We start from the raw sequence: 24,738 nt of genomic DNA, 5'->3' as shown, positions 1-24,738 counted from the left end.
GATACCATCATCGTGGTCGTGGTTGCTGGAAGTTGGAACGAAACATGGATCGGGTAAGCGAAAAGCGCCCGGATGGTATGCAAATCAAGTTTTCCAACCAACAACCAACTCGAACAAAACCGAACGACAGATTCGATCTTGATGATGGCGACGGCGACGACGCCAAGAGACGACGGTATCGAAATCAAACGCTCGTAAAATCGCTTATGATTTAATAAATTCAGTTTCGTGTTCTTTTTTTCCAGAGCTTCCAATTTTTATGAATTGTATTTGATTTGGATTTTGTTTCTTCTTACTTTCTCTCATTCATTCGCAGGTGAAATACGAGAATCGTGTGCTGTATCTGACATCGGTTTGCATGGCGTGTCTGGATGGCGTTGAGCCGAACCGAGTTGTACGATGCAGGTAATTATTGGCACCATTAGTACTGGTACTTAAGCTCGCCCCAACTTCCCCAACCAGCGAAAAAAAAACGTAAAGGATACCAGCTGTTCGGGGTGGTCATTAATTTAGCACCTTCTCCAGTGCGGTGGCGCTCTCTGGGGAATTTCTCACCTAGGCTACCACTGACCTGGGTCCAAGAGATTATCATTCTAATTAAATTTCATGGAAATACACTCTCGGTCAATTTGCTGTTGACCAACATCAGGTTGGACAAACCGAGAAGAGAAATTTGAATATTTTGCTTAGATTTACCGATTCGACCGACCATCATCCCTTGGGTGCCACACACAGCTGTAATGCGCACGCGAGAATCCAGTAGCAGCACTCGTAGAGTGGTTTTGTAATTGCCATAATTACACCCGAAAAGTTGTTGTTCCCTCGAGCAACACCACACCGGCTAGGCAATGATTAATGGTCCTTGCTGTTCCGTTTTGGTTTTTCGTTGATGGGTTCCGCCGACTAATCCGACTCTGTCTATCTGTCTGTCTAGGTTGGAGCTTAGCAGGTCACTGGCTTTTTGCGGAAAAAGTTTGTCTACGTTTAAGAGGTCACAAAACATAGCACCAGATTTTCAACTTAAGTAATTTGGTAATGAAAATTCTCTCGATTTTCTTCGTATTCAGACATCCCTACATAATGAACAGAATTTTTGCGCAGATAAGATTTTTAGACTAATAAATGAAATGTATCCAACTGTGGTATCCCAGGTCTAGAACCTACTTAGGTCCAATTTAAGAGTACCGCACAACTATTCTCATTGATATCTAGATATTGGAGGAATCAGTTGTGCTAGCGATAGCTATAGAATGTGTTGAGAGCTTGTCTGTCATGCCCCTTTGGGCTCTCATTTCAGAGGCATACTCAGGAAGCCACACCTACTGTTCGTGTGAAATGTTTCTCTTACATCCTTGGGTACTTGAGGATACACTCTCTAGAAAGAAGATAATTCGAACTATGTGATCAGTTTTTAGTTTTCACACGTTATTCTTCGTTCGTAATTTTTTTTATGCGTGTTGGAAAATTATACATTATAGATCTATGTTTACTTTCCATTATCTCATTCCTATCCTACAATTTCCTTCACAGATTCTGCGCACAGAAATGGGACGGATCGTCGTTGGTTCTGGGAACCATGTATTCCTACGATATCTTTGCCGCGATGCCGTGCTGCACTGAACGATTGAAGGTAAGCCAGCTTCCACGAGTGATTTTACGCCAATCAGATTCTAATTCGACTTCAACACGTTTCTTTCTATCTTTCTCAGTGCAACAACTGTTTCAAGCTGCTGCTGCACCCGCACCAGCGATTGAACTTCTACAGCGACTACAGCCATAGCGTATCGTGTCCGTACTGTCACGCCCAGGATACGCACTTCGTGAAGCCGTTGGCTTACTGCTACACCAAACAGCCCCTCCAGCTGTTCCAGCAGTGGCCATAACATGAGGCCACGTTGGAGTCCTCCCCATCATCGGTGGCGGTAGGTCTACCGAGTCGAAGCACCGTCGGTGGCACCGATTCTACAAATTCGGCAACGACGACGGCAGCAGCGATGAATTCGTTCATCCAAGAGCTGCGCAATCTGAGCAGCGCTAGCAGCAACAGTAGCTTCGACTCGGGCTTTTCCGCATCGCCAACAACTCCAGCAGCATCTGGGGACTCTAACGTCGGTAGTGGCCGGGCCACTGCCAACAACATCAACAATCAGCAACATCAACAGCAGCAGAATGCCGTCATCTGGGGCAACAAATCGCTCTGGGGTCGTCCACCCATGAGCCCAGCATCATCGGCAGCAGGCAAGCCAGACCAGATCATCGGAACTAACACTAACAACAGTATGTACGTTAGCAAAGATTCTTCTTGTACAACCTCAACAACCGTTACCACTTCCTCCAACTCCTCTTCCTCTTCCTCCTCCACAATCACTACCACACCGTGGAACACGATCACTAACACTACGATCAACCCGGCGTCGTCCAGTACGGCGTCCTTTTCACAAAACATTTGGGAGCACACGACAAAAACTTTGGGAGGCTGCGGCGGCGTCGAATCGCTCGGCTCCATTTGGATGCATCCAACAGAGTCGAACGCCGCCGATCAGAATAATGTTTGGGGGAACCTCGCTAACAGTAGCAGCGGCAGTGCCAGCACCAAATCCCAGTTGATTCGGCCTACTGAGATCGCCAGTAGTAGCGCCGCTGCCGCTGACAACAAACTGAGCTCACTGTGGGCACCGTCGCCAAGTGTAGCAGCGTCCGAGGGTAATGTGCTGAAATCGCTTCGGCTGGCCGGAACGGTTGGGTCCGGTGGTGGCACCAGTTCGAGCTTCGGGCTCGGCGGACTGACCACCACCCCGACGACCACTCAGCAACTTTTTTCGGACGATTTTCTCAGCTATCTACACAACAACAACAACAACAATTAGAGCAATTTTTAAATACATTTATCTACAATACATTGTTATTTAGTTCGATTGCGTTTTTTTATATTATTATTTTTATTTCTCGATTATTCCTTTTAGTTTTCAATATATATTATACACATATTATTTTTGAAGTTTATGAAATATATTTTTCGGTTGAACGTTTTTTATTACTCGGATGTTGTCCGTGTTTTGTAGATGTATTTCGAAAACAAATCTATCACTACTACATATGTAAGTGTGTATCTTTATTAGCAACTAGTAGGCGAATCGTCATAAGTAAATCTTCTTTTTCGATTGTGAATGGGAGGAAAATAAACAAAAAATTTCCGATAGAAGTGTAAGTTTTCCTTAAAAACAAAAAAATTAAAATTAAGGCTCTATATCGGTTGACTTTAAACAAAATTACGCAAACCGCAAAAAGCGATACATTTTATGTCTCGGTTTTCTCGTGTTAAGCTTTAGAGTAACCTCGGAAACGACACTGGCGCGCTTTCGAGGTTAGGAATTGCGTGTGAGATGAATGCACTCTCAACAGTAAACAATCAACTCTCGAATCACTCATATTATCTAAAGAGAAACAAAAACAAAAAACAATGAAAACGCAACAAAATCATCAGATGATGAGATTCAGGTATCTTCTGAGTAGCGATAGCTTGGTAAGAAAGTCAAAATTATCACCTAATCATAACGTTTTAGCTTTAAGAAAGAATGTTTGTTTCTACATTTAAAAAAAAAACATAATTACGAACAAACAAAAAAAGGTTAGGTTTTTTCCTGTACATATAGGCCCAAATGCAAAAGTGAACGATGAGAAAGCAATATTTATGAATGAGGTGTCGTGCGCTAAATCGGAGTAAAAAACTCGAAAAATGAAAACAAAATTCAAACCAGCTCGAACCGCGAAAAAGCGTTAAAAATACGATAAACCAAAACGGCAAAGCGACTTGTGATTTATTCGAGAGAGAAACAACTGTATATCAAAAATAAGATAACTAAACAGGCGGAGAAAAATTGAACCCGATGTAAATTTTGACTGTGTGAACGTGAACCCGTGATAAATTTAGGGAGTTTCTAAAACTCTTTTTTCCTTTTTTTATTGCTGTGGAAACAAAACACACAAAAAAAGAGTCAAAAGTATTTATATGTGGTTTACCTAATTTTCGGTTTCAAAGTTTTAAACATACACTCAAAAAAAAACAAGCACAAAAACAATTCATTCCCAACATTTGAAATTTTTCGGAAAATTCCTCCATGTGTATAACGACAAAAAGTTTCATGTCAAAATTTGACCCTGAGCTTTTGAGGGCTGCTTTCAGTGTGATAGTTTTATTGAACACTTTTTTTTAACTTTCCATAGGTTTCGATCAAATCTTGTATTTTTTTTAATTTTATTGTTTTTAAAGCGAACAGTTTTTTTTTGTTACTTCTTTATTTGAAAATATTCATACCAAAAAAAACGTGAACAGTTAATGTCTTTCAAAATCGATATCTTTGTTAGGAAAATTTGTTGTTCTTTTTCGTAACAATTTACTTTTTTTAACAAAACGAATTTAACAATCTTTCTCCAAAATAGTTTTAGTTTCATCAGTTCATCTGAAATTTCAAACCCTACACACGTATTCAATCAAGCATCATACAAACAAATCAATCTACCGAAAGTCGAAGGGTCACAACAATGCTCGGAAACGAATGCCAAAAAATCAAAAGGACTTAGATTTTAGAAACCAAACGGAACAGTAGCACATACACTGAAACTAAAAATCGTTAACGAAATACAAGAAAATGAACTGATTTATTTTTTTCCTAAAACCGAAACAACAAGAAAATTCAAAAAAAAAATGGCACCCAGTTTTCCCTGTGAGGTGAAGTTCGAAGATAACAGTAGTAGTCGGTAAGTAATCGCGTGCGTTTAATCGCAGTAGGTCTAGCTAAGACGGAAAAAAGCAGAAACAGAAGCATAAGATGAAAGCAACTACAGCAACTCGTGATAATTTTTCCTCGTACTTTTTGCGTAGCGTCCGTTAGTATTTTTTACCTACTAGCGCCCACACTACGCAGCAAAATAGGAATCTAATTTCTCGCTTTTTACAAGAAAAAAAAGATTAAATTTTTCCAAAAAAAAAAATGAACAAACAATCGGCATCATACCACAAAATTTAGAGTTTAAGCTTAGAAAGTAACTTTTTTGAAAAAAAAAAAACAATGCAACGGTAACAAAAAAAAAAACGTTGATTTTGTTTTTATTTTGTAAGTGTTTCTTAATCAACGCCTACTGTGTGCGAAATGTGATCACTCTTTCGGGTGCTTCGCTTGTGATGGAGGTCGGAAAAAAATTGCGAGCAAAATAAAATACCAGAACCGTACTAAGGAGTCGTAATCGGTACTACATTTTGGAAACGAAAGGAAAAAACTTTAATTGTATACAATACATACATTTTTATCGGAGAATTAAGTAGTAGTTTAAGAAACGATTCGGTATAAATAATAGGCTAGGATTGTCGATGTTTTTTTTTGTTTTGAAGATAAGATGACCAAACACAATCAGTGAGTTCCATAGGGTAGCCGATTTGCACCATTTTTTTCATCAAACCCTTCCCACTAATAATAAAATGAGATTCTTTTCCGAGCAGTAATTGGAAGTTGAAATTTCAAAATTGGATTTCTTTTTCAAACATTGTTTTTACTCCACTTTTCGATTTAACAACACAGTCAATCTTTGTGCTAGAATGTTGTAGGAATAAAAGATGCGCACGAATGAGAATGTTTGCTAAATAGAATGATCGAATGGTTCTGAGAGGTTAAATGGATGCATAAATTATATGGAAGAATAATATAAAACGATTAAAAATCATTAGCGCGTAAGATTGTAAGGCAAACCAAAATTGAAAATATAAATTGCAAACAAATCACACACTGAGTCTTGGTTGTTAAACAAGGATTAGAGAGCAGCACACGAATATGGCAAAGTTTCAAGCTTTGCCCAATTACGAGTCAGACAGCTCAGCTGGGGTCTTAAACTTAAGCTGAGACCGAGCGTCAAGAAAGCGGTAATATATAGAACTATGTTAAGTAAACTAAATGAATAAACCCACTTTAGAGTGTAAAAAATGTAGACGTTAAGAGTGATTCAAAAATAAAATGTTGACATATCCTTGTTTTCACTAACTCTAAATGTCAGTGTGGCATACAAACGGCCAAAAGTGGCGCCACTTGCCAGGTTGACACTTTTGAGAGACATCTTAGGGTGAAAAGTTTCATCTTTTGAAACTTTCGAAACATCGCTCAGTTCGGGCTGTCGAGCAATTATGTTAATTTTTTATGTTTAACCAAATTTTATCGTGAACCTTGGCGAAATGGTGCTCTTCCAACATTGATGAACAGTGTTGCCAGACAACGCCCGAAGGATTCACACAATTAAGAGTAAAAATGCACATTCTCAGATCATCTGATGAAAACACGTACAAATGGACAGCACGATCTAGGGGGCGATGTTTCGGGTTGCCAGATTATCCCTCTCTGTAAGTTACACGCATCTTAGCAGTGGTGCTGGTTTTGGCTTTTATTATTACGAATTGTATATAAACACAGGCAATCTTGTTTATATAAACCAGTACTGGTAGACAGATTAGCATAAATGTACGTTTTTCTGATAATGTTTTTGCTCCTAATTCGTGTAGACGTTAGAATGTAGGTTTATCCGGTTTAGTTTGTGAAATGTTACGCTTTTAGTTAAATTTTATAACGCCCAGGATCTCACAAAACCAATATGTGAAGAGTGTAAAACCTAGGGAAACTAATCAATGCATCACAAAATGTAAGCCACTCAAACTCAGTTTTACACAACCAGAAAGACGGTAACAAAAATAACACATTGAAACACACTAAAGAAGAAATTTGCTCTTCCAGTACTAAAGAACAGTTGATACAAAAAGCAAAAAAAAAGTTATAGACAGATTAGTTTATGGGTTTCGATCGCACACCGATTTATCTTCGTTGAACGCGTTCCAAACTACCTAAATGATCATTTAAGCGATAGAAAGCAATTTTACTAGAGTACTCAATCTCTATTTAGTTAAATTTAACCAAGATTACACTCATACTTGATAAAAATACTAACGAGTCACACTTCAATACACACATACACAACAGCAACAACACCGACCACTAAAAAAGGGAAACACTGCAACATTCAAATGTACAAACCACCGCGAGTAAAATGCACAGATGCAGCAATGACGACAACTGAACGACAATTAGCGTCAAATCATAGGGTAGATTAGAGACGTGCAATGCATTTTACACCACAGTTAAACGCAAGAAAAAACCATCGTGAACCGCTGTAATACCTCAAACTACACCAACTTGAAAACATCGGCCATCGAGAACGAAAGTAAAGCAAAAAAAAACCTGGCAACACTGAGCACTATCTAGAAGGACGATCAGCAACGAAAGCAATCCGAAGCTCCCGTTCGTCCCGAACACAACTTTTCCCAGTGGGCACTCCCGAATCAACAGAAACTAAGCAACCATTGATTCAAATCTAGCAAAAGAAACAAAACCAACGTTAAAGTGATTCTAAATGAATGAAAAAAAAAAACAAAGCAACCAGCGACCCTCCTCAAGTACAACTTGAGACACACAGGTGACACCAGTACTACCTCAATAAAGCGGGAACGACGCGCTAGGAAAAAAAAAGAAGAAAGAGACAAATCTAGTGAATCTATTGTAATCATTGTTGATAACCAGAGCGAGAGAACGCAAAACTACTATTGCTGTGCCACACACACTTAAAAGCCCACAAATCACAAGACAAACGAACAAACTTAAAAACAAAGCCACAATACCTCAGAGGATGTTGGTGGAAGAAAGATGAACCAACCTAGTGCATGGGGAAAATCCCACTGAGGAAAAAAACGGGACGTTCACGAACGCAAAATTTTTGACTGTGTAACAGCTAGGACGCTCCGTGTTGCCGAAACATCAGGGATTCTACCAACAATGTATGTTTGAATATTTGAATTCAATTTTTCTTTTTTTAATGAAAAATCGCATTGCTACAATTCGGCTTAACTTGTTCCGAGGTAAATTTCCCTCCAAATAATAATGATTATCAGTTTCTTGTAAGAATTTTTTTCTATTCCTAACTAACGTAAGTTTAGTAAGTACATAATGATTACAACTCTAATTAACAAAAGCATTCATATTATTCTAATTAAAACAATTTAAGCCCATCTCTAACTTAAAGTAATAACTAACAAATCTATACAATTAACAAAAACCACAAAACAAAACAAGCTTCAAGTACAAATTAAATAAAATATATCAAAACAAACGTTGATTTCTCCCTTTGTATATTCAAATCTATTGTGCAACCTTAGTTCGATTCGTTTGTTCCCTCAGTCTGAGGTCCTGTTTCTGCCCCGTTTTGACCGCACCAGGCTCTCTCTAGCTATTATCTCTAGACTTGTAAATTTATCAATACCTAATACAAATGAAAGCTGTTTTCTCTTGAATTTCGCGTTTGATTTCTGGAGTCCACTAAACTAACTAAATGAATTGTATGAGAATCGTGTTCTCTTCTGTTTTTTTTTACAATGCTTAATAACAATGCGAACAAACGGAACAACAACAAGAAGTAACTAGTTTAGGGGATTTAGTCGATGTTGGTCTAGTGTGAATAGAATTTTGTCATTGCTAATGTATAATCACTTTTACCACTTTTGCATAACAATAAAAATCATACAAACAGCGTTTTGTACACAATGAGACGCAAAACAGCTCTATATGGGTTCAATGTAATCCAAATTTTGAGTGACTTGATCTCAAAGTGTAGAAAAACAAAACAAAACAAACCGAATCTCTGGGCTAACTTGTAGACAAAAAATAAAAAAGGTTCATAAACTTATTTAGCAGTTCAATACAATAGAACAACACAAAACATGTAAACAAAGCAAGAAATGCTTCGCGAATAACAGTTTGAGTGAGCAATCGATCTAAATTAATGAAAAAAAAAAGTGGAAAACACTAGTTTTACAGCAAACATTTCTGTACATAAACCATAAGCATTTAACCAGCATTTTTCACAACTGTACGGATTAGATTTAGAGTCATAACTTTTAACTACTTGGATTGAGAAAAACAACAAAAGAATAAACTCAGTGTAACGGTGTTCAGCACTGCACTGAAACAAATCGCAAAATGAAATTCAAACAAAAAAAAACCTAGTGTGATGCACACTAGAACAGTCGTCTTACAATTATTTTCGATGAGCTGAGGCTGAGAGGTAAATTTAAAAAAAAGGTTGATTGAGTCAAGAGTGAGATCAAAGATTTGCGAAGTTTGTGTCCCATCAATGAGAATTTGAGAAAAGTTTTTTTTTTCGAATAAGTTTTTGTTCAATCGTGAACTGATAAAAATATAAACTATATCAGAGAAACAAGAGAAAAACAACAAACTCAGAAAGCTAAAATCAGGAATATTTACTCAAAAAAAAACAAGAATAGAATTTTTGTGATATTCGCTAATGATTGGGGAGAGTAAGAATGAAATTTAAAATCAATAATAAAAAAAACTGCCATTTTGATGTGTATTTTGTCAGGAACCGTTATAATTAGCCAAAAGCTCATAATCAGTACGTTGTCACAGAATTGTCGAGAAAGAAAGCCAAGTCATCTTAAATTATGTTCATTCGTTCTTCTGTTGGATATTGCTATAAACCACAGAGAAAAAAAATCTTCCAAACTAACAAGCAATCGCAATCCAAAAATAATTATTAGAAACAACTGAAAAACAGCAAACGATATGGTCCAATGGAATGGGTAAAAAGCTGTATGAATCGAAAAGAAAACAAATATGACATAAGGTAAACAATCACAATAAACACTCAATCCGACATTGGGATAAACAAACAGAAGAAAAAAAAATCTAGTTAAAACGCTGGTATGTGGACCAAATCGGAGTGTGAAACTTCAAGCAAGCGATCAACGATATCAATTTCTCTCCTCTAGCTTCTTCTTCGTCTTGTACCTACTTCTTCTTCTTCTTCGTCATCCTGTTCTTCTGTAAGAATCCAAAAATTTGAGAAATAGTCTGGAATATTGTTTACACCCTCTTTCGGTGGATGCGAATGATTAAAGGTTGACGAACGTTTTTTCATGAAATTTTGACACTCTATTTAAATTTTTTTTTACTGGAGTATCAGGTGTATACGCTTTTGAAATTTGTAATTATTTCACCAAATTAAAAAAAAACATGATATTTCATTGTAAAACTAGACGCGTCTTTTGAATATTTTATGAACTTATTGTATGCGACAAAGTATTATGACAATATAATTCTTCTGTTTCATTCTCTTTTTTATCGAAAACTTTTTAATCTGTAATATCATGTTTGTACGCCAGCAGGCCAGTAATTTTCCTTTATTTTCAAAATTTCAAAAAACCTCTCTAGAAATAATTTGATTGATAAACTGATTCATTTGATTTTCAAAATTTCATGAAAAGCAAAAGCTGTCTGTCCTAAATTTCCCATCTTTTTTTTTCTTCAGTATGAAAGAAATGATAAACAAAATCAACTAAATAATTTCCGTGTGTTCATAAACCATGTTCGATGGGGTAAATTTACTAGCAAAGCAAGAAAAAAAACTCGTAAAACTTTGAAAAGCGCGTTTAAATAAAATATACATTTCTCGATCGGAAAATATGAAGGCTAACAAAAACCCATTTCGGAAGAATAGAATAATTTGAACCCCAAGCCATCTTTTTAAAACAACGGATGATAATTTTAATTCGAATCCAAATTCAGCGAACAAACCAACAAAAATCCTCCTTATACGCGAAAAACAAAAATCAATGTCATCGTATAAAAAATGGTCAAGTGATGAGAGTAAAAACAAAAATCTAAAATCCTGCCCTTCTCCAAGAATAAAATTAAATCCAAACAATTGAGCAACATGACGTAGTAATTATTTAATATATACACGATCTTGGTGATCAGTGACATCTTTATAGATAAGAACATATATTGGAACACATTCAATACACAAATAAACACAATGAGGAAAAGAGAAGACTGGATCGGTTATTTTTTCATGCATAAGTAAGCTAGGAACATTAAATTGTCTAGAAACGTACTATATTTAAACCAAATCAGGAGAAGAAAAACAAAAACTTCATTTAAGAATTATAAGAAAAAAATATTAAGAAAACCGTTTAAATCATAAATATTGGCTATATGATTCACGTACGAGAAATATAACGAAAACAATTTAGTAAACAGAAAATTAAAAGATTAAAAGATTAAAAGAAATGAAGCAACTGGTGATAACATTCTCTAAATCAATATGTAAAGCAAATATCTGAAAAAAACTTCCTCGATAGTAACAAAAAATCTCTCATTCACAACTTCCACTATTCCCCGAACCTCTTAAAACAATTCATGGAAAGCAAATTATTTATTAAAAGTCCATAGAAAGCGAACGAAATCTCTAATCAGGCGAATTATTAATAGTAGTTTAAACGAAATATTGATATGCTCTTAAAATATAAACAACTTAAAGGAAGCAAAAACTAAAAATCAGTGTCAGTAGAATGTTTTACCCCCCAATCCAAATTTTTCTCGACAAAATCAAATTCCGATATTGCTAAGCAGAAGACCACCTCCAATCTCAGTGAAAAATAATCCAACCAATACTGTGAAAGCCTATAATTAAACAATCACTCAATCAACGCACAACCAGACCCAATAACCTCAAAGATCAGCAATCTGAACTCTGATGCAAAAAGTCAACAAAATTTTAACGATTAAGTCTTCTAACCAAAAAAAAAAACAATTCTTATAAGTAAAGGCAACCCAAGTTAGCGAAGTTAAAGTAAATAAAAACGAAAACAGAACTGATGATGAGACTTTAAATGATGCAAACCAATGACTAATAAAAAAGCAAAAGAATGCAAAACCGAGATGGTAAAAAAATAAAATTACGATTGATATTTACTTGCAGAGAAAGCAAAAGATGAAGCAGAAAAACAAACGTAGTGAAAAATATTGTAACCATATACTCTCTATGATGAAAAAAAGCATAAAAAAACCAAACAAAACCATCACCATACTGATATGATATGATCATTAGAGTTTAACTTAGCCAGATTGAACAAAAATAAAGAAAAATAAATACTTACAACAGCCGAGAACGACATCTTCAAAACAACTTTATAATGTAGCAAAAATCCATTGACGATAAAATTATTTAAAAAAAACATCAGGGTAAGAAAAACAAAAATTAATGTGTCACTTCTAGGTGTTTTAATCTCATATTCGAACAATGAACTAACATCCGCGACATCAGATTAAAAAACAATAACAACAACAACAGCAAACGCGAAACACAATATAAAAAAGACCTTTTTCGAGTGGGTAGGTAGGGAGCGATTTTGGTAAGGTGGAAAAAAACCCAGCTGGCCATGAATGAACATCACATCACCATGGCAACCGTTGAGGAGTTGGTTTTTCTTAGAAATTGTTTTTTTTTAAATTTTTTTTTCGTATTTTGAAAACGAATACAAAAAATTTTAACATTATAAGAAAAATGTATGAATGTTTTGAGGATCGAGTGTGCGAGTTTCATCTCATCTTTTCATTGATCTTCTCCAATAACTAAAAAAATCAATACAAAAATTAACCAACAAAAAAAAACAAAAATAATAATCAGAATAAGATTGTCACTCAGAGAAACCGAAATAGAGAGAGAGAAAAGATTAACAAAAAATAAAAGTCCTACAGACGGAGCTGTAGCTTGCTATCTATTACTCGTCGAATATCGATTTAAGTATCTATTGTTAAGAAGATTTAAGAAGTTGTTCCCCCACGTTTTTTCGTTTAAACTTTTTGTCAAATAGTGTGTGAGTAACGACGCTAGATGTATTAGATAACACAGCACGAACCATATTCCTATAAATGTAAACATTTGTAAACATGCATATTATTGGTACACGACATACACATATAAACAAAAATTGAATCACGACAAAGCCGCATCATCACGCACACATTGAAACCTAGCCACCTTCTAGAGGTGTTGCTACGATACGATTGTTGCTTTACTCAGTAGATCTCGCCTGCTTCGATTGAAAATTTCCGTTCTACATTTTCTCAGAAGTATGCTCTTCGAAGCGGTTTTTCGTTTAGTTTTTCTTGTTCCCATAACACATTATCATTAATAAAGACACAAATAAAAAAACCAATTTAGGAAGCGTAGCAATATCTAAATGTTTACTAAGAAAACTAGGCACATCGAGAGCGAATTTTTTCGGTTTGTTTTTCATTTAATCGTAAAAAAAAAAACTTAGAATAAATCGGTCGCCGCCACAATGTCAACAGTACTTTGGTATTTCGAGATTCAAAATTTTCGAACGAGAAAAAATACTCAAAATTCAAATTACACTCTTAAAAAATTTCGTATCGTATGACTTATTTTTAGGGCTACATTTTTCATTCCTAATCTCAAAAATAAAAGTTTTGATTGATATTTCTTAAAAAAAAAAACTTTTAAAAAAATCCTAAAAAAACAGGTAACACCAGTCTGTGAAATTGCTCTGAAAAGAGCTTAAACGATCGTTATGAATTTGTGCACTCTTTGAAGGGGTTTCTATGTCACTTTGGGTAACTATTTGTTTAGTATTTATTAATATTTCAGAGAAAAACTAAGACTCAAAGTTTCGGATTGCCATTGGTTTTTAATATAATTTTCATAACTGTACTTTCTATAAAAACTAAATTTCTGAATTTCTGAAAAAAATATATGTATTATCTATCATCTATACAAAAATGTGTGAGTGTGGGATATCTTTCGTGTGGTTTTTCTCATCTTCAAAAATAAGTGTGTTGTCCAAAAAAATATAAAAACGAAAAAAAAATATTCAAAATTCTGTGATTACATAATAATTGGCCATCTGTGACGAAAAACAATTAAAAAAGTAGATATCTGTAAGAGCAATTCTCCCGTGGTTGGAATGAAATTTCAAATATATCTTTTGTTTTTTTTTACATTTGCTTGAATTCGAAAAATAAACATGAAATTTTTTTCTCTTTTCTCATTAGAAAAAATCCTCTAGAAATTGTTAAAAAAAACATGGTACTCTGACGAAATGAAATCAAATTGACACAATACTCCAACGTTAAAAAAATATGATATAACTCCAAAAAGAATTCCTCTTTCAATTTGTGATTCTTTTTGACGAACCATTCTTCTGATTTTTTTTTCCTTGATAGAGTATCGTGTTTATCCGGCGGGTTTTTTTTCAGCGAACCATGTTTTTTCTTAACGCTTTTCATATTGGAGTACCATGTTTAAACACTGAACAAAAGTGTCAACGTTTATTCATGAAAAATGTGTGTCATTTTTATCTTTCGACGAACAAAAAGTATTTCCGACATCAAATGTCAAATTTTGAATCCCGTTTTGTTTCATTTCTTCTCAAATTCGATTTAAAAAACTTGGCTTTATCCACTAAAAAAAATGTGATTGTTGATTTTGGGTAAAAAAAAACACAATGTGATGTGAGCATTTGATGTTATTCTATCATTTTTTTATAAACTTTTATGGCATTCTATTTTTTTATATATTTCCACAATTGTGATCCCTGGACACTTTGGACTGTGATTCAAAGCCTTTTCACATTTGAAAGAAAAATGTGGTCTTGACATCCAATGTCACTAATTTTTGTTCAATTCAAAAGTTTTGCAAATTTATGTCAAAATTTTGTTCGTTTCATTATTATAATTATTTTTCAAATGGAAGTGATATGACACGTCATTTTATGTAGTATTGTGATTAAAGTTGTGATTTTTGAGGGTTTCAACTGTGATTCACAGCCTTTTCATTCTGAAGAAAAAAAACCGATTGTGATTACGACATCAAATGTCAATTTTTTTTTCAATTTTCCAACAAACTTTTAGTTTAATGACTTCGATTCATTCGTTTCTGGTTTTGGTTAAAAATTACATTGCAATTTTTTTAAATTCTCAAAAATCCGCTTGATTGAACAGTAAAAAGTAAATAGAAATCAGGAGATAATTCTTTTATTATTTAAAATTTGTGTACACAATACTTGAGATTTAAATAAATCTATGAGCACGCTAAGACACGCATAGTAAAACTTTTATTAAAATGAAAAATCTGAAACTTTTGAACTCGAAGACATAATTTTTCAAAAAAAAAAAAAACACCAGTGATAAATTTCATTTCTGTGATTGGCATTCGAAGCGCTCTTTTGCGCTTTTAAAAATAAAATACTTATTTGGTTTTAATTTTTTTTTGTCTTGAAGCACTCAAAGTGCACAGTGATTGGAATAAAAACTTTCAGTGATAGAATTTCACATAATGCCTAATCACCACGTGGGTGAAAAGCATCGGTGATAATGTTTGAACAAAATTGTCTCAAATGAATCTTGCTTGATTTTTTTTTTAATTTTTAATTTAATCGTTGAAAACGAAAGAAAAACAGTTTTCTTAAGCTCTAAGCAAGTTGTGATTGGAACTTTTTTCTCGATGAGATTAATTCAATGTGATGTTTCCTGGATGAGGAAATAAAAAATCTAACAATTTATTCAGCTGTGCTTTGTGGCTTAAATTTGAAGATTTATTTTACTAAACCTTGACACTGAGTGTAAGTGTGATTCGACTTGTCGTTCAGCCAAGTGGGCTTTAATCATTATCTTTCGGAAGATAACCCCCAATTTTTTTTCGTTTCATATTATTTGGTTCTCAAACGGATCTGATCTAATCAACCGTCTGTGACTGTGATCTTTTTTGCCATAAGGAGGAAAATAAAACTTTTGAATATAAGAAAACGAAAGAAACTGTGATAAAATTTGAATTTATTTTTCTTCGTCACACTTTTAATTTGTCAAAATTTGCTTATAATTCCGCTTTTCGTCCTGAATATAATTCGACCACGCTACATCCTTAAAATTCTGTGATTTGATACTCGAAACAACAATAATAACACTGTGATAGGTAAAATTTTCCCAATCAATTTCTACAGTTCTTTCACCAAGCATCAATTTTTTCATTCAAAACATATGCATCTTTTCCAAAGTTGTTTTTTTTTTTGTAAAAACTCACCATAAAACCACTTAACTTTCAAATTTCGGCCAACAGAAAAAGAAAATGTGATAGTTTCAAGAGAAAAAAATTATACGAAAAATTAAAAACTTCGCTGTGATTAGGATTAAGAAATCTGGATAAAAATAGCCCAAATTCAACTAACTGCGTTTATAGTTTTTCGAACCCCTGCTTCGATTGCATTCCTTAAACTGTGTGTCTGTTTGTTTTTTATTTGTATGTCGTGTGATAATTTTCTATTTGTCTTCTGATCATTCTTAAAAAACTAAAATAATAAAACATAATGGCAACCCCAAATTCGATTAACTTGAAATTGAAACTTTCATTTGGTTGAATTCGAATCAACTTTTAAGTTTTTTTGCTACTCATTTCTCAAAATTAAACTGAATTTTCACAATTAACAATAACTCTCAACTATCTGTTTTACAAAGTGGCCAATAGTTCTCTCAAAAGTGCACAGTAATATTCAAAAAGAAAAAAAAAAACAAAAAAAATTGGAGTAAAACTTTAAACCAAAAGTGTGATTTTCCTTCGAAACAAAGAAAAAAATCATAGTTTTACGTTATGTTAAGACCCGCACAATCGAGAAAAAGCAAAAACTTTCGGCATAAATATTAAAAAAAAGCGTTAGAGCTTCTAAATTATTTACTATCAGATTAAATTCGATAAGCGCGTGTGTGTGTTTTAGCATCTAAGATATTTTTCTTATAACTGTCGTGTCCAATTTTTTCTTAACATTAAGCGATTTTCAATTGAATAAAAAAATAAAACAAAAACAAACTTACCAAAACTCGTCACTGTGAGATGGAACCGACATCAAGGTTTGGGAGGGATTTCAATTGGCATTCGATTGGTGGATTCCCCAATCCGGTGTAAATAGGTATATCTGAAATTGATATTAAAGAAAAACTATCAGCTAAGCTTTACGTTTCCTCGATGACGTTGACATTGTGGCGAAATTAGTTTTAAAGAAAGGACTCGTTTTTCAAGCAAAACACTTTATAAGATAAGAGTTTTCAACTAGGTGTAAGAAAAGGAAGCTGCGATTGTGTCGACTTTCTTAAGAAAAAAAAAATACACTTAAGTACACATACATATTTTTCCATGACAAAACATCATTCAGACCCGAATGGTTGAGCTAAAGTGGGCGTTGCTTCTGATTCGATAAGCTCGTTAGGCATAAACAGAGCAAAGCAAAAGTGGGATGCGGAATGCGGGTAGTTAATCTTCTACGCGAAAATGTTCGTTTTGTACCACACAATACCTCATTAGAAAATTTTCGTTTCATGTTTTTGCTGTTTTATTTTATTAAATAAATTTGAATCAAGGGAGGCGACGAATGGGCGGTGATCGAAGAAGGCGATTGTTTCGTTTATGTTTTTGAACCAAAACGTCGTCGTCACTGATACACTGAAAAAAATACTAAAGTTGCACTGAAATCTGATAAATGTAATAATTACATTAAAAAAGATAAGAGAGAAAACGTTTTTAACGTTTTCATAAGATTGTTTTTGTTTATGTAGGAGAAGCGATTCCGCGATTAATTACCATGACAAAGTGTAAACAAATATGGGAAAACCAGGGTTGTTGTTAGTTTTTTGTTTTGTTTTTTTTTTTTTTTGTTTCTGAGTTGAGAACCCCCCTCGAGATTGGAGTCTTGTCGAAGAATATCTTAGCGAAAATTTGTTTTCCATTCACTACAAGTATAGAAACCTAGAAACTTGATCAATCGCACCTTTTATCCGGTTTTTTTTTGTCGTTGTGATTTTTCGTTTGTGCTTTTTATCTGTACCTTGACACCATTCTGAGAGGTACACATCATACCTGTTTCTTGTCGTCTAAGTCGTAGTCGTAGTGTCATTTCCTATCCCCCGTCATTCATCTCATCCCCATCCACAGTGAGAAAAAACAAAACACTGATTGTGTTTAGGTTGTTGCATTTTCACCTGTAAATAACAGGTTCCGAAATTGAGAAAAAAAACTTTTAATTTAAGGGTCTCCCCGAAGGTACACAAAGTTGGAGCAGAAATGAAACAAAAGGAAAGATACAATAATAAAAACTAACTATAAAAATATATTTGACATAGAATGCATCATCCTTTCATTGAGAGTACAAATTGTTTTCTTTTTTAATTTTTATTATATTATCATAAATACTATTATTAATATTCAAAAAAGTATAAAAAATATAGAAATACAATGTAACTATCGAAAGTGGAAACAAAAATATTATTACTTAATGGAAAAGCAAACTATAAGCTAGGATTAATTCTTTTGAATATAATTATATACTTTGAAAACTTAATCTAGATACCAGTTAAAATATTTGTAAATCAAATGAAGTAACGTAATGCACACAGAGAAACACACATGAAAAAAAAAAAACAACAAAAGCATCCAAAATGCAAACACTAATATGACAGATTTGTTCTGTTCCTTTTTCCTTAGTTATCCTTAGAAAGAGATAGACAAGCGTTGGATAAATAAGAGAGCATTCTTTTATTTAAAATTAATTAAAAGCTACATTATTATCATTATTACACTTACAAATCTAGTGAAACTAATTTAATCTTAATTATTATGAATTACAAGCAAAAAGAAAAGAGAAAAACAAACAAAAACATATGTTATTGAAAAAAAAAATGTAAAAGAAAGGCATAAAGCATTTAGTTAATTATATTTAATTCCCCCTTTGCCCGTCCCTTTCTTTTTTCGATTCCGATTTATCGATAGCAAAAAAATGTCGAATACACAAAATAAAAAAAACACATTTATTTTTTACTTTAAACCAAAACGAAAAAAAATCACACCATTTCTAGTTTTTATTTCTGTGAACCACTCTATGATTTTCGAAAGACTATTGTTCCTCCCTGTGCGCCTTCGGCTTCTGTTTTCAAAGGGTTTTTGATGTGTCAAATAAACCCATCTTAATCAACTGTAAGAAAAGAAAAAGGAAGCAGCAGTCGGAGGAAAAAATTTTATTTTTTAAATAATTTTTGTTTGTTTTGTGAAGTTTATTTTAGTGAAATATACCACACACGTGTACATTACTAGATTATTTTTGACACACATCCCATCCCATATCGCGAATAACAATAAACACAATTGAACGGATAAAAAAATAATTAAAACAAATAGATAAATGCATTTTCAATTTTTTTCTGCGTGTTGGTTTCATTTTTGTTTGTTTTTGACAGCTCGAAAACACTGAAAAAGGAAAGAGGTGTTTTCATTTGATTTTGCTTCCGTTTTGTGGTTTATTTTTTCGTTAATCGAGTACAAATTCTGACGATGAGGGAACAAAAAAACTATCTCAGTTGCTTAGCTTTACGATTGTTTTTCGAGGAAAATTTTCAGAAGATTTTTAAATTTTGTGTTTTTGTAGTTTGTTTAGTGAAATAAGAAGGAGAGCAAGCAGATACTGTGTACCTTTTCCAGTGGGAGTTGTCGGATAGTGAAGGAGTAACAAAACTAACAAAGCGAAAGCGCAAACAAATATCTTAACTATGGATTACAAAAGTAAATTAAATAAACAAAAAAAACCGTACTATTATCTAAATGTGTTTTTACTATTGTCATTGTCAACTGAGTTTATCGAGTATACTATTTCAATACCATTTGATGCGAGAAAAAGATAGATTTAGAAGAAGGATTACATCTCTGATAGTTGTTAAATGTATTGCCCTGGAGAAAAGTTTGTTTAGTTTATCGTCTTACTTTTGCTGAAGACAGTTTAATTTTAGGAGAACGCTCTTCTGCTCACTGAATGAGAAAACACTTTGGCACCTAATGGTTCCTTCCATTCTGTTTGTAAACGAATGCATTTTATGTCACAATAAAAAAATTAATAAAACATCCATTACTATCACTCTTCATAACAATCATCATTGCCCACATCAACCATCGTCATCTTTGTACTGTGTGAATGTCGAAATCTTTTCTGAAGATAAACCCAGTTGAGTGAAATTTGAAAAACTATAAATAAGAAAAATAAACTGTCCAGTCAGCTTTTGTTTTTGAAATTTTGTTAAAATATATAAATTCCACGCAACAATACTAGAAAGCTAAATTTCCTACAAATATAAACCAACAACAACTACAACACAAAAAAAGAAACCAACAAAACCAGTGTACAACATAGGCAAAATAGAGTTTTATAATATGGATATTTGAATTTAATGACTGTTTACACATACCCCTCAAAACAAATACAAAAAAAAACAAACAAACAAAACTACAAAGCAAAACAGATATCAAGATGGCGGTAAGTGAAAAAACAAAATGGATTCTATTAGGCAATGGTAAAAAGGACAGAAGCTCGGGTTTGTTTCTCCCTAAATAGTAGAGCAGGGCCAATGAGTCGTCAGTCAGACCGACAGTTATGTTTATTCTTTCTAACTTTTAAACGAAAAAAAAACAAATAACTTTAAAGTACACTAATATTCCATTAACAAACCTAAACAACCAACTATTATTGAATGTACTATGAAGATGAATCAATCGACAAGCAAGCAAGCAACCAAACCATTATAGGAAAGCTTACCTTACCAAAGGCTAGATATGCTAGATATGAACAGAGTTGGACGAAAGAAACCACAGTTGAAAATTTCAAGTAAAATATAACCGTCAAGAGCCACGCTCAAGAACGAAACATTGGAAGCAAATGCAATTGGGAAAAAGTAAGAGTAAGGAAAAGAGGATTTTTTATATTGGATTCCGGAACTATTGGATCAAGTGAAAGCTAAAATTCCAAAACAATCGAAATCAAAACACGCAGAAAACACAAGGAAAAAAAATCAGCCAAGTGAAATAAAATTGAAGTAAAAGACGCAGAAAAAAAACATAGCAAAAAAGTGAAAAAAATATGCAAAAATAATGAAAAAAAAACTAGAAATATATACTTATACTATTATTATAAAATGGAAGAAAAATTTGAAAAAAGAAAAAAATGATTATTATATGCTACATCATGACAAACCAACAACAAATCAATATTACCACCAGGAAGATTACATGTAAAAGTTCACACATGCAAAAACAAAAATAAGAAAACAAAACTGGTGAAATAAAAAATACAAAACTCGGCAATCGGAAGCAACCGGCAATGGGAGACCTAAGCATCTGCATTGGTCTGCAAACATGAAAGAAAACACCTCGTCCATAGTCGGCTTGCCGAAGGTTCCGGGCAGTGAAAAATTTAAAACTGTATGCGTTTTTATTGCCGATGACATTTTCCCTTCTATCGCTTTCCCCTATCCTCAAATGCACTCTTAACAATTGTTTGAACTTTTTCATCGAGTTTCTTTGAGACAGAGATTTTCAACTTCATATTTTTGAAAAAAAAATTCACGTTACCAACAAATGTCCGTTTGTTTGAACCAAACTCTAATCCACTTCTCTAAGATCTAAATTTACCTATTCAAGCGAGTTTTTTTTGTCTAGAAAAGTGATTGCCGTTGCTCCTAGTGCCTTTGTTCTTGATTATCACACTTGATTAGCTATACATTCCCCGTGGAAATTGTGCGTTCAACAGAAGAATAGGCAACTCCACCCTCGTGTGGCAGCTTTTCCCCCAAATCGACATCATCCGATGCGTCGAACGTGATTCCCATTAACGATTTGATTGATCACTTCCACCCACGAATCGGGTTCACATAATAGAAGAGTGTATTTAGGTAGGTTGGTATCTCGAAACGTATAATGAACCACCGGAAAATGAAAGAAATCTTTCTTCGGAGTTTGCTGTAAAATGAATAACATAAATTAGGAAAGGAAGGAATTTTCTTTATAAATTATTTAGGGAGATCCTACAACTGCACTTACAGATACAAATGTCAGTTACAGAATTCAAATTTCAAACTCATATTTCAGACACGGATATCAGTTTCAAATTTCAGATTAAGATTAAAATTTTAGGTCCAGATTTTGATTTCGGATTCTGAAATCAGATCCAGATTTCAAATTAAAAAAATTCAAATTCAGATTTTAAACGCAGATTTCCGATCCAGTTCTTCAATTCAGAATTCAGATTCAGATTTAAGATTTCAAATTTAAGCTTTCAGCTTTCCCATTACAGACTCAGATTTCTCGGATTCAGATTTTAGATTTCATAATTCAGATTCAGATTCAGATTCCAGATTCAGACTTCAGATTCAGATTTCAGATTCAGATTTCACTTTCAGATTTTTGATTTCAAATTCAGATTTCAGATTCAGATTTCAGATTTCAGATTCAGATTCAGATTTCAGATTTAGATTTCAGATCCAGATTTCAGATTCAGAATTCAGAATTCAGATTGAGATTTCAGATTCAGATTTCAGATTCAGATTTCAGATTAGGATTCCAGATTCAGATTTCAGATTCAGATTTCAGATTCAGATTTCAGATTCAGATTTCAGATTCAGATTCAGATTTCCGATTTAGATTTCAGATTTAAATTTCAGATTTCAGATGATTTAAGATTCAGATTCAAGATTCAGAAATTCAGATTCAGATTTCAGATTCAGATTTCAGATTCAGATTTCAGATTCAGATTTCAGATTCAGATTTCAGATTCAGATTTCAGATTCAGATTCAGATTTCAGATTTAGATTTCAGATCCAGATTTCAGATTCAGATTTCAGAATTCAGATTGAGATTTCAGATTCAGATTTCAGATTCAGATTTCAAATTCAGATTTCAGATTCAGATTCCAGATTCAGATTTCAGATTCAGATTTCAGATTCAGATTTCAGATTCAGATTCAGATTTCCGATTTAGATTTCAGATTTAAATTTCAGATTTCAGATGATTTAAGATTCAGATTCAAGATTCAGAAATTTCAGATTCAGATTTCAGATTCAGATTTCAGATTCAGATTTCAGATTCAGATTTCAGATTCCGATTTCAGATTCAGATTTCAGATTCAGATTTCAGATTCAGATTTCAGATCCAGATTTCAGATTCAGATTTCAGATTCAGATTTCCGATTCAGATTTCAGATTCAGATTTCAGATTCCGATTTCAGATTCAGATTTCAGATTCAGATTTCAGATTCAGATTTCAGATTCAGATTTCAGATTCAGATTTCAGATTCAGATTTCAGATTCAGATTTCAGATTCAGATTTCAGATTCAGATTTCAGATTCAGATTTCAGATTCAGATTTCAGATTCAGATTTCAGATTCAGATTTCAGATTCAGATTTCAGATTCAGATTTCAGATTCAGATTTCAGATTTCAGATTCAGATTTCAGATTCAGATTTCAGATTCAGATTTCAGATTCAGATTTCAGATTCAGATTTCAGATTCAGATTTCAGATTCAGATTTCAGATTCAGATTTCAGATTCAGATTTCAGATTCAGATTTCAGATTCAGATTTCAGATTCAGATTTCAGATTCAGATTTCAGATTCAGATTTCAGATTCAGATTTCAGATTCAGATTTCAGATTCAGATTTCAGATTCAGATTTCAGATTCAGATTTCAGATTCAGATTTCAGATTTCAGATTCAGATTTCAGATTCAGATTTCAGATTCAGATTTCAGATTCAGATTTCAGATTCAGATTTCAGATTTCAGATTCAGATTTCAGATTCAGATTTCAGATTCAGATTTCAGATTCAGATTTCAGATTCAGATTTCAGATTCAGATTTCAGATTCAGATTTCAGATTCAGATTTCAGATTTCAGATTCAGATTTCAGATTCAGATTCAGATTTCAGATTTAGATTTCAGATCCAGATTTCCGATTCAGAATTCAGAATTCAGATTGAGATTTCAGATTCAGATTTCAGATTCAGATTTCAAATTCAGATTTCAGATTCAGATTCCAGATTCAGATTTCAGATTCAGATTTCAGATTCAGATTTCAGATTCAGATTTCAGATTCAGATTTCAGATTCAGATTTCAGATTCAGATTTCAGATTCAGATTTCAGATTCAGATTTCAGATTCAGATTTCAGATTCAGATTTCAGATTCAGATTTCAGATTCAGATTTCAGATTCAGATTTCAGATTCAGATTTCAGATTCAGATTTCAGATTCAGATTTCAGATTCAGATTTCAGATTCAGATTTCAGATTCAGATTTCAGATTCAGATTTCAGATTCAGATTTCAGATTCAGATTTCAGATTCAGATTTCAGATTCAGATTTCAGATTCAGATTTCAGATTCAGATTTCAGATTCAGATTTCAGATTCAGATTTCAGATTCAGATTTCAGATTCAGATTTCAGATTCAGATTTCAGATTCAGATTTCAGATTCAGATTTCAGATTCAGATTTCAGATTCAGATTTCAGATTCAGATTTCAGATTCAGATTTCAGATTCAGATTTCAGATTCAGATTTCAGATTCAGATTTCAGATTCAGATTTCAGATTCAGATTTCAGATTCAGATTTCAGATTCAGATTTCAGATTCAGATTTCAGATTCAGATTTCAGATTTCAGATTCAGATTTCAGATTCAGATTTCAGATTCAGATTTCAGATTCAGATTTCAGATTCAGATTTCAGATTCAGATTTCAGATTCAGATTTCAGAATTCAGATTCAGATTTCAGATTCAGATTTCAGATTCAGATTTCAGATTCAGATTTCAGATTCAGATTTCAGATTCAGATTTCAGATTCAGATTTCAGATTCAGATTTCAGATTCAGATTTCAGATTCAGATTTCAGATTCAGATTTCAGATTCAGATTTCAGATTCAGATTTCAGATTCAGATTTCAGATTCAGATTTCAGATTCAGATTTCAGATTCAGATTTCAG

General features: G+C 33.3%; 2 protein-coding genes across 2 annotated transcripts in view; both read left to right on the top strand.

Annotated features, from left to right (window-relative positions):
* LOC129747644 (headcase protein) overlaps positions 1-2,017 on the top strand; it is a 130,967-nt gene extending 128,950 nt beyond the window's left edge. The window contains exons 4-6 of the mRNA XM_055741948.1: positions 317-405; positions 1,531-1,630; positions 1,710-2,017. Coding sequence (XP_055597923.1) covers positions 317-405; positions 1,531-1,630; positions 1,710-1,883 — 363 coding nt within the window. The 3' untranslated portion in view covers positions 1,884-2,017. The remainder of the gene's footprint in view (positions 1-316; positions 406-1,530; positions 1,631-1,709) is intronic.
* On the top strand, positions 1,995-2,867 carry LOC129738392 (mucin-21-like). Its single transcript, XM_055729572.1, has one exon. It carries the CDS (start codon positions 1,995-1,997, stop codon positions 2,865-2,867), a length of 873 nt encoding a protein of 290 aa, XP_055585547.1.
* Positions 2,868-24,738: the final 21,871 nt, after the last annotated feature.

This window comes from Uranotaenia lowii, chromosome 1, assembly GCF_029784155.1.
Source record: "Uranotaenia lowii strain MFRU-FL chromosome 1, ASM2978415v1, whole genome shotgun sequence".
NCBI lineage: Eukaryota > Metazoa > Arthropoda > Insecta > Diptera > Culicidae > Uranotaenia > Uranotaenia lowii.
This window is presented reverse-complemented; position numbering and strand designations above follow the sequence as displayed.